The 13,645-nt window shown below is 36.8% G+C and overlaps 1 protein-coding gene across 4 annotated transcripts in view; it reads right to left on the bottom strand.

Annotated features, from left to right (window-relative positions):
* The window catches only part of NPNT (nephronectin), a 73,693-nt gene that overhangs the window by 6,618 nt on the left and 53,430 nt on the right, over positions 1 to 13,645 (bottom strand). For all 4 annotated transcript variants that reach the window (XM_021676400.2, XM_021676398.2, XM_021676399.2 and 1 more), the window contains 2 exons: positions 6,642 to 6,728; positions 6,068 to 6,166 (listed from right to left, as the gene is read on the bottom strand). In XM_021676400.2, the coding sequence (XP_021532075.2) occupies positions 6,068 to 6,166; positions 6,642 to 6,728 (186 nt within the window). The remainder of the gene's footprint in view (positions 1 to 6,067; positions 6,167 to 6,641; positions 6,729 to 13,645) is intronic.

Consider the following 13,645-nt stretch of genomic DNA (forward strand, 5'->3'; position numbering starts at 1 on the left):
ATACATACACACAAATGCACATGAATATGAACTTCTTTTTTAAAAAAAGAAGTACTGTATTTGCAATATTGTAACTTGCTTTTTGTATAACCATTTTTCTATGGTAGCAAATACACTTTGCATTGCTGCAAGTATGCCAATAACCATTTAGCCAATTTCTTACTGAAGAACATTTAAGTTTCCAAATTTTCATGTTAAGATTAAAAATATAATCAAATAGAAAGACAAAAATGTTTTAAAATATTTGCAACACATTAAAAAAGGATAATTTTTCTTTTTATATAGAAAACTTTCATAAATCAATAAAAATACTAAAGAAAAATAAAGAACATCACAGAAAAAATGACAAATATAAGAAAACATGATAAACTTTTTACAATAAAAGAAATGCAAAGTAAAATTAAAAACAAATCAGTAAAAATACTAAAGAAAAAGAACATCACAGAAAAAAATGACAAATATATGAAAACATGATCAACTTTTCACAATAAAAGAAATGAAAAGTAAAATTAAAAGAGATCCCTTTTAGCCTATAGGATTGGCAAAGATTTTGAAAATACTAATAATATCTGTTGGGGATGGTTTTCAAATACTGTAGGCAGAAGTATAAATTGCTACAATCTTTATAAAGGTCAATTTAGTAAAAATCTATCAAAATTCAAAATACAAATTCTCTTTTGTCATAGCCATTCCACACTTAGGAATTTATAGCTATAGTCTAACATATATTAAATAATGAATGTACAGGGTTATTCACTGCACTATTGCCTGAACTACCTAAAGCCTCAGAACGACTTATGTTCCTCTGTGGTGGGCTGGTTAAATACACTGTGGTCCATCTGATGAGTAATGGAATAACAGCTAGTCATAAATAAGAAAGGCTTCAGCCACAATGGCTAATACTATTTTAGTGGTAACTCTGGGTGAGGCACTGCTTGAAATGCCTTACATATGTTTAGTAGATAGTACTGATTATCCCTATTTAAGTAACTTGCTCAAGGTCAAAGCCAGTATGTGGTGTTGTTGGGTTCCAGACCAGGTATTCTGACTTCAAAGTCCATGTTCTTCCTGTTAACGCTTAAGATAATATCAGTAAGTGACCAAGGCAAGGCACAGAAGAGAATGCCATTGTGTCCAAAAATATATCTCTGGGAACACAGTCAAGAAACTGGCTCCATCTGGCCAGGTGGTGAATGGGAGTCAGGGATGGCAGAAAGCTTTCACTTATATTGTTGATTTATTTTCCATTTATGTGTATTTAAAAATAATGTTTTAATGCTGCAATAGACATACCTGTATGTACATGCTGGCATAGTTGATCTACATTTAAGCAAATTCCTTGTAGCTATCAGTGGCAGACATACTGCTGAGTCAGTTGCCCTTAAGCCTTATTCTCCAGAGATCAAGGTTCCAGGAAAAGGGCCTTAGGTCTAGCTTTGACACACACAGGAGAAGGGTGTGTCCCCAGGGCCACAGCTACATACCTACGGCATATCACCATGTCTGTCAGCAGCACAAGTTTCCATTTCTTAGAGGCATTGTTAATTTCACATCTCACTGTGACTGAACGTGATAAAACCTAATAGCACAGTTATTAGGCAGTTAGCAAATGCACTTATTTGCAGCTGTTTCTTAAGGTTGTGAGTTTTAATTGAGAATTTTCTTAGAAATATTAACATATAAGAATATTTACAAATCTGGATCTTAGATTAGAACTGCACACCATTAAAATCATCCATAATTGGATATCCACACATATATTATAAGTGGTATAATCTAGATAGAAATAGGTAAACAATTAGCTTGGTAATTAGAATAATACACAGAAATTATTAGTTAATTTTTTTTTTTTTTTTGGTGGAGTGTTGTTCTGTTGCTCAGGCTGGAGTAGAGTGGCGCGGTCTTGGCTCACTGCAACCTCTGCTCCCAGGTTCAAGCAATTCTCCTGCTTCAGCCTCCTGAGTAGCTGGGACTACAGGTGCCTGCCACCATGCCTGGCTAACCCTTGTAATTTTAGTAGAGACAGGTTTCACTACGTTGGCCAGGTTGGTCTTGAACTCCTGGCCTCAGTTGATCTGCCTGCTGGGATAACAGGCGTGAGCCACTGCACCCGGCTGATTTTTTATGTTCTTTTCTGGCCTTCACATGTCACACACACACACACGTGCGCATGCACACATGCACATGCACGTGTGCGCGCACGCACACACACACACACACACACACACACAGTCTGGATTTTCTAGAAGAAAAAGCCAGGAAAAGGCAGGCTTTATTAGTATTTTCCATCAGGATATGGTTATTATTCTCCCAGTATATTCTAAAAATATATCCTGCAATTCCATCCTCACATATGTACTCCTACCTTCCAACTCTCTGCCATCTTTTGGTCTTCCCATCCTTCTTTTCAAGCTAGCACCCTGCTCACTGAGTTTCTTGGGACTATTTCCACATTGCATTCTGAATCAGGCTGTCAGAGCTGGTTTAAAGATTTTCCAATCCAACTCTTATCTGATGCTCAAAACCTTTTAACAATATCTTGCCATACGTCACCCAGTCAGATGCTTCCACCAACAGAAAACTCACTCCTTCCACGTCACCCTGTTCTCTTTTTAGATGAGAGTGAACCAAAATGAATCTCCCTGTATCTTTCACCCATCAATCCTACTTCTCATCCCTTTTTGGTCACAGAGAACAACTCTAACCCTAATCAATCATTTGAAAAGCAACCCTGCTGCATCATTTCTTCTCCAGGCTAAACATTAGGGTTCCTTCACCTGTTTTTCACAAACTTTGAGATACCTTTCCAAGCAGGTCATCTTCTCCTAAGTGACAATTAACTCTATGATTTTCATATTAGAAAAAAATAATTCTCAAAAGTGGATTCTCCACTTAACCAAAGTGGATTTTTCATTCTGGAAAATACCATATTTCTATAGAAATGGTCCATATTTTTGGCAACAACATCACAAGGTTCACTTAGATTAATTTCATTACACACTAAAACTCTGAAGTCTTCTACACTTAGTCATATGTGACATATCACTCAGCTGTGTGACTGGTTTCTAGACTATCAGCCATGGCTTAGACTCAACCCCATTATATCTCACCCTCTTAATTGTGGCCCAGTAATCTAATCTTTTGAATGCTAGTTGTGTCAGTACACACAGTCACTTCCTCTCCAGGTTTGAGTCAATCATAGTTTGGTCAGTTTATTTTCAATACTGAAGTTCAGTGTTCTATTTCTCTAAGTTCTTGGTAAAAACTTCGACCAGTTCTAGAAAAGCAGCCTCCAGTTCTAGAAAACCGTAGCCAATCATCAGGAGTTATCCAATCACTCCAGCAACCACTTCTTCCTTTCAATTTATTCTGTACTAACACAGTCCAATAACGATTTCAAATTTCTTTCTCTACCATTCTAATTTCTAACCCTCTTCTCACTTTTCCACCACAGAGAAAGAGAGATTTGGGTCACAACAAATTTAAACATTTACAAATATGATGAAAAATAAAAAAATGTTGAAAAGCACTAACTTGGTTCTAAAATACAGCATTTAAATTATAAAAATCAAGTATTTTACATAGATTGTTTACATAGAAGTGCAGCGAATTCTCCTGAGTTTACCATGATTTACTCTCCCCAATGTACCTTACTTGAAAGAATCATTCATGATGACCATAAATATTATTCACCATTCTATCACACATGACTGCCAAAGATCTCTCCTCTGTAGCAAACTACTCCAGGTCAGTGGTGAGTCAGTCTAATCTACAGGTCTGTGATCTGCTAATCAGATCATGCACACTACCACATGCACACCTACTGAGGCCAGCCACGGGACAGTAAAAAACACAATAATGCTGTGGACATTCCGGGCATTGAACTGCCTACCTAGAAGCCTGAGTAAGTAGTACAGAGAGGTTTGGACTTAATTCCACCACTCTCTAGCTCTGTGGCCTTAGGAAACAGGTTACTTCTCTGGGTGTCAATATTTCCTTTGTGAAATAAAGACAATATTACTTGCTTCTTAGAGTGAATAAGATGATAACACATGATCAACTTTTCACAATAAAAGAAATGCAAAGTAAAATTAAAAGAGACCCCTTTTCACTTATAAGATTGGTAGAGATTTAAAAAAATACTTTCATAATTTCTGTTGGGGATGTTTTCCAAATACTGTTGGTAGGAGTGTAAATTGCTACCACCTTGTAGCAATTAAATAAATTTATTTTAATTGGTACAATTAAATAAAATTGATGAGATGATAAATGAGCTAGGACTGTCATAGGTATTCTACACATATATATACATATACATACACATATATACACACACACACATATACATACACATACATATGTTGGTTTCTCTCTTATTCACAGAATCTGCGACATTAATGATAACACTGTCCTGCTCAGAGTTAACCTTAAATGAGTAAGACAGCAATGCAAGAATGACTGAGTACTGTGTGTGAGGCACTAAATGATATTTTCTTTTACAATTAAAAGAAATATAAGAACCAATTTGAATTTATTGAATATTCCTATTTTTAGGAATTTGCCTCACATTTTAATTTTTAAGTGTATCTCTATTTCAACCTTAGGGGATATAATGAATATATTTTTGGACTAATTTTTTAATACCTCACTACTCAAAATGTGCATTGAGGACCACCATAGAGCTCTTCAGGGAGCCTGTTAGAAATGCATGAAAATCCACATTTCAATGAGGCCCTCAGCTGCTCTGCATGCACAATGAAGTTTGACAAGAGCTGGTTTAAGATACAAGCTCTCATAATTCTCAGCAAACTGACGCAAGAACAGAAAATCAAACACCGCATGTTCTCACTCATAGGTGGGTATTGAACAATAAGAACACATGGACACAGGGAGGGGAGCATCACACACTGGGGTCTGCCGAGGTGGGGAATAGGGGAGGGACAGCGGTGGTGGGGAGTTGGGGAGAGATAGCATGGGGAGAAATGCCAGATACAGGTGATGGGGAGGAAGGCAGCAAATCACACTGCCATGTGTGTACCTATGCAACAATCTTGCATGTTATTCACATGTACCCCAAAACCTAAAATGCAATAAAAAAAAAGAAGAGAAGGGAGATGGAAAAATAAAAGATGATGTATCTTATTAAAAAAAAAAAAAAGATACAAACTCTCTCAAGTTAACTGTTGCGTGTTTGGTGCTTTTACCCGGTATAGTATTCAAGAACCAGGCTTTTAAAAAAAATGAAATAACACGCTTTTCCTTCATATTTTGTATCTTTTCTTCTTAGAATCTATAATCAGGAGTATAAAAAGGAAAAAAAATGAAACCAAACTCCTCACCCTTCCATTAAGTAGGCCTTATCCACAAAAGATTTAACAACTGAGGGAAGAAAAGCTATCTTGAATCTAGAAGAAAAGATGTCTTATGAGTACTAAAACTTTAGATTAACAGGAATTGTGCAATTTAAAACTCTGTTGCTTTCCAAGGAACTGTATATAAATCTCCCTTTTGTTATAAAGTGAGTGGTGCTGATTTACAACCATTTTCTTCAGCATCCAAGTTAGGGTGAAATTTTTCACAGGGATAATCACAACTTTACAGAAACTTCCACTGCGTCCTTCTATTACTACTCAAATCTGTGAAAACAAAAAGAAGGAAAGAAAGAAAAAGAAAAAAAAAACAAAGAAAAAATAACCGGGGACTACCTATCACCACGGTTGATATACCACTATACTACTTCTTTTATTCCTGGGAATGAGTGCTACAAATAACTTGAGAATTATTTGCAATAATTAATCTAAATATTTTACTTATCAAGCTTTTTGAGAGAAATTTGCTGACCTTTTAATTAACTACTTGTCTCCTTTAATATAATGCTAGTTGATAGCTAACAAATTTAATTCTCTTAAAGAAATGAACTATAAATGCTAGGCATGGTCCTTTTTTGACCATCTTTATTAAGTAAACACAGAGATGTGTTACAGTAGACTTGATTAGCAGCAGTGGAGTCTTCAGAGAGTATCAAATTGAAATGTGTACCAGAAGAAGTTAAATGAAATGGTTTTACCTGCTGGGTCCCTGATTGGTTCCCAGTGCAAGTCATTATCTTTCTCCCTGATCCATCCACAAAGTCCATGGTCAAAATTACAACTGTGTACCAGAATACCTACAAGGAAATAACCAGAAAAATGAATGGATCAGAAAATGAACAAAAAACAACAAATGAATCTGTGAACTAAGTATCTGTACAACAAGTGTTCTCTCCTATCCATATAACCAGAGCTTTCTTCCACGAGACCAAAGGGAAATTACGTTAATCCTTCCTCAGCACAATAGTGCACATATGCTGATCTGTAAAAATAGAACACACAAGTATTGCCAAATTATGACCCTGTTACATCATCACTCATAAAATATGATTTCCTTTTCACAGTTTAAGTACTACTTTAATGTATTTTTAAAAAATAAAATGATGATTCATAATTTTTTTGCTCAACTCATTTAACTACAAAGGAAATTTGAGTTGTTAAAGAAAAAAGGTATAATTTTCCCAAATGGTCCAATCAATCTACATTTATAAGTTATTTTCATGAAAAAAGAAACAGTAAAATGTCATTATGATGGCACTAAAAGTGTGTCACCTGGATCATCCTTTGCTTCATCGTCTGCACTGACTCCTCTTTCTATTTCAAATATTTCAAACAAGTCATTTGAAGGTTGCCGTGGAACTGCAAGAGAAAGATTTTGAGTTTATTTTGTGTGTGTGTGTGTGTGAGGTATTGATAAAGAGGCATGACCTTTAACAAGGGCAGGAGGAAAAGACCTTATCATTTTATTCATCTGGATGAATCCAAATATTTAATTACATCTAAGATTCATGAGGTTTGTTCTGCAGTGATTTATACTGCACAGTGATCTGGGTACATTTTTTAAAAAATGATTTTCAAAAGTTTCTACAATTTAAGAAAAATAATTTAAAAAGTCTTCATCTGGAAAATACATTTTAATAGAGCAACTGTTCATCTCTATTAAATTCTAAAATTTATCTCTATGAGAGATACATTATTATAATCTTTAAATTAAGGTTATTTTAACTGAAAATACCTACGATGGAAGTAAATGCTTTGGTTTCTAATCACAGCATCTGCTCCCGCCCCCAGCGAATGCTGCACATTGCTGTACTCCTCTATACATTACCCACCATAGCCTCCCTTGCTTAAACAGGTTCTCTGGCTCCTTTAAGATCAAATTCAAACTTCTTGGGGCAGTGTTTACAATCTACTCCACCAAAATACACAATGCTATCCAAACATGCCATTCATTTTCACGTCTCAGACCTAGTGCTCTCTTTCCTGCTAATTAAACTGCCAAAAATCTCCTCTTCCTTCAAGGCTCAGCCTAAGTATCACTGCCTTTGTGGAAATTTTCATGTCCCAGGCAGAATCAAATTCTTCCCTCTTGTACCTCAAGAGTTCATGTTTATAAGCCCCTATTACATGCTTTCATAAAAAAATTGCAGCTATTTACACACACGTGTCTGTCCCTCTGCTAGTCTCTGAGGTCCTGGAGGACATCAATCATGTCTTATTCGGGTGGCATTTCCAGGGCTTGACCTGGTGATAGGCACTCAGTAAGTGTTTACTGAGTGAATGCAAAGATCCTATTAGAACCCCATGTAGTTTATCAACATTTTTCCTCAAAGGACACAGTGAGACAAAGCATAAGAATTTACTTTAAAAAATAATTGATTCCTCTAAATCATTGATTTATTTATTCAATCAGTGTATATTTGATTGCCAAGCAGATGTCAACCACTGTGGCAGGCACTGAGGAGACAGGGTGAATGGGGTAGACAAGACTGAAGATCTGGATCTTACAAGTCTTGAATTCTAAGGGGAGCAGCAGAAGTTAAATATGGAGATAAATGAGTGCTGTAATTTGAGATTTTGATGAGGATTAGGAAGGAAGACATCATGGAGAGTAACTGGTGGGGAAATGCATGGGAATGTTGGTGGTGGTGAGGGGAATTCTTGGTCTAAGGCCAGGGAATACTCCCTTCTCTTTGCCAGAACTTCAATTAATTAACTTTATTTTTATAAGGCAGGGAGTAGGAGATGTAGAACACTATGAAACAGACATCACTCAAAGGGGTTCTTTTTTCAATGATGCTCCTATTATTTTTAGCAAAAATTCTTAAAATTAAGTAATAATCCCATAATATTTGCACAAGTTGTTTTTAGCTTACTGCTCCTGAATTTTTTCCTTTTTGTTTCAAACGTTAAAATAGTGAAGCCCTTTGCCCTCTTACAATCCAGACTTGAAATATACCCAGCTGGGCAGCAATGAAAGAAGAGGAGCACTAGGGACACAGCTGACTGTGGGTGCCTGGGGGGTGAGGCAATCCCCTTCCCTCTTTTATAGTCCAGATGACTGACAGCAAGGACATCCAATTACACTTTCCTTATTTGGTGCTCTGAGAAGGGGAGTGCCTCTGTTACTGACCAGAATTATTACAAAATTGTAGACAAGCATGTTTTCTTTCTCACAACAGAGAAAGGCATAAAAACCCAATAGAACAATCACACGTTTTGTCCCTTCTCTTGTTTTCACTTACGTAAATCATCTCCAAAATGGAATAGGCTCAATTCTTAAAGCACCACACTGCAGAGGCATTATGACAGTTTTTCAACCTCCGCCTCTTTTTTCCTCCCAGATGAAGGACAGTCAAATGGCAAATTGAGTCTTGATGTAAAGGTTTGCTGGCACAGGGAGCCTGTTTTACAAAGGGAGATCAAGAGGCCCTCTCTGAGGAAGCACAATTTAAACTGAAAGGGGAAGGATGAAACTTTCCAAGCAAAAAGCATAGCATTGGGGTCAGGGAAGAAAGAGGGTTTCAGGCAGGAAAAATCCAAAGAAAGTGCTTGGAAAATTTAGAGAAAGGAGTTCACAATGGGTGGAGGATGTTGAGAAATGAAGAAAGCTGCATGAAGAAAGAGATTAGATCATACAGTTAGAAAAGGGCAACACAAAGAATCAGTCATGTAACACCTGGTAAAATGTCAGATGGTTTATTAATATTTTATGCACTTGGTTTCCAAGAACCATTTAATTTAGCAGCAGATGATCATGTACACCTTCGTTACAATCCATCGGCAAACATTCCAGGGAATTTAGAGACCAGAAGTGCTCAGCAGCTACTGGTTCTTACAATTTTGTGTGCTCTACTCTATAACTATACCAAATCATTTAATTTTCCTTCCTCACACATACCAGTATGGGATTACTAAGAGCATCCGACTGAAGTGTCAAGAGAAGAAACACTACCTACTCCCTGACATACTTTACAGTTTATGTGAAAATATTAAGTGAATAAGTAGCAGAACAAATCATTCAAGCAGTATTATGTTATAATTGCAACCACGTACAAGAAAAACAAACCAAAAAATAGGACTAGAGGAAAGAGGGACAAATATGCCAATATGCTAATAGTGGTAATCTAAGTATTAGAAATGAAAATGATGGGTTTTTTTTTTTATTTGTGTTGGTTTTCTTTTTGTAATTCTACGTTTTTGGGATTGTTTGTTAAAAAAAATCTAAATATGAATAAAAAACATACATAAAACATCTAAAGAAAAGAGGGTTCTATTAGATCACATGTAAATAGCAATTATATGTCTGTTATTTGTATTTTGGTTACCCAAAGAGAACTTAGAATCGTCTTGACACTTGTTGAATGCAAGGCTATGAAACTGAAATATGTTTGTAAAATTCAAACATTTTATTTGATTCAAGGGAACTATTGTGATCAATGTAGAAAATGTTAATTAAAATGAATGACTAGCCTTGCCCAAAAATGAAGTATAACCAGGATGGACACAGATACATGATTGTTCTAATTATTCTTTCCCTGATTGATACTTCAGCTAATATTCAACTTAAATACACAACATACATGCTTTATAAAAACAAACACATATCTGTTATTCTCTGTAGCTGGACCATTAATTCTTAGAATTAGAATGCTATACATTTAGAAACTAAAAAAGAACCAGAGAAGAGCTAGCAATACAATTCCTCCACCATCTGTTCTGCCTCCTTCTATTCCATCGACTCATTTATGCAATCAATCAAGAAACTGAGCATCAGCTATATACAAAGCATGGGCTAGGAGCTTGTTATAAAGCCATGAGCATACTCTTCCCTTCACTGGATCTACATTCTAGAAGTGAAGGCAGACTTTTAACAATTTCCTCAGGTAATGTGTGCTTTAAGTAAGTAGAGGATGCTACATGAGTATGGGAGTGGGGAGTGGGGACTGGCTGAGCTAGGCTGGGGAGGGTACATGTCATGAAAACCTCTGAGAAGTGACGCTTTCTCTATGACATGAGAAGAAGTACTATGAGCTATGGCTCTGGAGAATGAAAAGGCAGGGGACTAAAACATCAGAATCGCTGTAGACCTTACATGGGGAGAAGGGCAGGGTGCAGGAAGAAGGGCACCAAATGGAATTGGAGACAGAGGCAGACTGTGCAGGTGGAAACTGGCAGCCTCTGAAGGATTTTAACAGAAGAGTGCCAAGATCAGGTCTGCATGTTGAAATGACCATTCCGGTAGCAGCTTGGAGAATGAACAGGAAGGAGAGAGTGGGTGTCATAGGGCAACTACGACTAAAATTAACATCAAACATGAATGTTCATATACTTTTAGAAAATGTCCCCAGAATCTTTCTACCATTGGTCTGTGTTTTACCCACCAAAAGATATGTCTTGCCTGTTGCTTCTTACAGCCTTCTGCATAAACTAAAAGAAAGGGAATGTACAGGTACTGAAGCGTGACAGCTGGATAAAGGCGTGGTTTGACTGGGCTGAGAAGCACAGTAGTTCCTAATGGCTGCTGTGTCCTGGAGTCAGGGATGAAATCAGCCAGAAAAAGGAACGGGAAAGTTCTTGCAAGAAATGCTGGCCATGCACTTTCTATTAAATATGTATTTTCCCCAGGGATGTGATACTATATAACCTGTGTTCACAAATGAGGTTTCCCAAATAGCCAACTGTGTATTTTTACCCAGAACACATTAAGAGTAAGCACAGAGAAGTAAATGTAAATATTATCACATACACCTCCCACTGCTCAACTTCTTGCCAAGAGTAACTATGGCAAATGTAAGCATTCTTTAGCAAAGGTAGGTTTGCAACTTCTCTTTCTGTTCCATAGGAAACAAGGTGGTTCCTATGGCATTACCCAGGCCAGTTCTGGCATTTGTTGTTGGACTAAATGACTAAAGATAACACTGTCTTAAATTACTTTTATGCTTAGGAGTTTAGTTCATTGAAGAGAATGGTACACATGTAATCATCCTAATATTCTAAAGGCTGTTTCTGGTGGCACAACCTAGAGACTTCTGGAGACACAGACTGGAGGGTGGGGATGAATGAAAAGGGTTTTATGAGATGATCTCTCCTCTCCCCCATTCTCTCTCTAGATGCAGGACATATGCATCATCATTTTAAGTGATCACGGGGACAAGCAAGTAAGAGGGCTGGAAATGAGTTTCTGAAATTTCTTTAACCATGTTAGAGAAAAGTTTTAGCAATCTATTCATTATAAGCCAAAAGCAAAGGGTTGTTGGACTCACAGAAATAAGACCTTGTTTGTCAAAGCTTTCATCCCATAGGAAGAATCTACAAAGTTCCAAAGACACTTTTGGGCTGAGAACAAAATAGGAAAAAGAACAATAATAAAGAACAAAATAGGAAAAAAAATTAAATCTCTGGTGAAAGGTGGAGCACAGACATAGCTAATCAACAATGAGCCCAAGTTTTGTGACACACCTATTTCCCCTTTATGTATTGTAGGAATCTTTAATAAAGTTTTAGAAAAACTCAGAGGTACTTATTGGAGACACGATAATTTTTTTTTTTTGAGACTGAGTCTTGCTCTGTTGCTCAGGCTGGAATGCAGTCGCCCAATCTTGGCTCACTGCAACCTCTGCCTCCTGGGTTCAAGTGATTCTCCTGCCACAGCCTCCCAAGTAGCTGGGATTCCAGGTGTGCGCCACCACACCTGGCTAATTTTTGTATTTTTAGTAGAGACGGGGTTTCATCATGTTGGCCAGGCTGGTCTTGAACTCCAGACCTTGTGATCCACCTTTCTCAGCCTCCCCTCCTCTCTTCTAAGCCAAAGGGAACCATGAGGGTTGGGCTCTGCCAGGACTGAGTCCTTCACATCAGAATTCAAGTGGTAAATAGACTCTGATAAAGGCTACTTGGACTGAGTGCAGCATAAACACCTTGTAGGGTGAGCAGAAGCCTACCAGCTGCTGGGGACAGGTGTCAATGCACTCAGGCCAAAAAAATCTATTTATACAAAGAATGGAAGCTTTTATCTCACAGGAAGGTCTGAACTAAAATAACATAGAATGCTTATTTAAGATGTAGATTCCTAAATCCTTATGGCACATTTACTAAATCAGAGTTTCTGGGGAAACTCTTTTATTGATTGAATGATTGATTGATTGACTGGAGACAGAGTCTCGCTCTGTCACCCAGGATGCACTCATCAGACCCATAATGTAAGTTTCCCATCTAATCAGATTCATCTCTGAAAAGACTAGTCATTATTTTCACAGCAAAGAAGTTGAGATGATGTTGTCTCTATTTTGAAATCACAACTGTCTAACAATACTATAAACACCTAAATAAAACACAATATTCTAAATATTTGGTAATAAGAATAAATAAAACAGCAAGTTTCTATTTTCATTTTCTCTGTGTACATAACCGCTCACATTTGCAAACCAATTTGTTTCAAAAGGATCTAGTTAGTTAAAAATAACATTAAAATTGTAGTGAACCATAATAAGAAGCATGAGAAACATGTAAACTCAGAACTAGAAAACAACATAGGCTGTCTTTTTAAGAATTAAGTAGGAAATGTTATCATTACTATATAAATGAATTCAACATCAACAGAAGCAGTAATAGCTAATATGTATTAAGTTATTATGATGTGCCAAGCACTATGGTAAGAATTTTATAGGTACCCTTGTATCTAATTTTCGCAACAGCCCAATGAGGTAGATACTATTACTAACCCTGACTTACAGATGAGAAAACAAAGGCATAGAAAAATTTAGTGATATGCCCCAAATTAAAGACTGGCAATGAGCAGGATACTTATACTTAAAACTCTGTTGACAAATGTGCATATAACTTAAAAAAAAATCTGATTCTGACTTTGGTCACAATCACCTATACTTTTTGGAGAGAATGACATTTTTTTCTTTACTAGCTACCACAGGATCTAATTAAAATATAAATCAAAAATCTTGAAAACTTTCAGAATTCACAGCACCAGATCCTGACCTGTGAGCAGTGACAATTCGCTCCTTCAAAACACTAGCAGAAATTAAATTTTCAAGGAGATGTGAGGCATCTTCTCAGGGTCTCTGCAGGCCTTACTGTTTATTAGAAAGCAAACTAGTTTGAAGACCTTTTCACCCCTCAGGAGAAGCAATCTTTTTACTCATCACTACACAGAATCAGAAAGACCATAATATTTCCATGACTAAGAACAGTGTGATTGAACTAGCCACAGATTCTGTAAAATCTGTAGAAGAGAGAGGAGGGGAAAAACCTCAGGACAA

The sequence above is a fragment of the Aotus nancymaae genome, unplaced genomic scaffold (genome assembly GCF_030222135.1).
Source record: "Aotus nancymaae isolate 86718 unplaced genomic scaffold, 86718_ANA_hifiasm-v0.15.2.pri h1tg000033l, whole genome shotgun sequence".
In the NCBI taxonomy this organism is placed as follows: Eukaryota; Metazoa; Chordata; class Mammalia; order Primates; family Aotidae; genus Aotus; species Aotus nancymaae.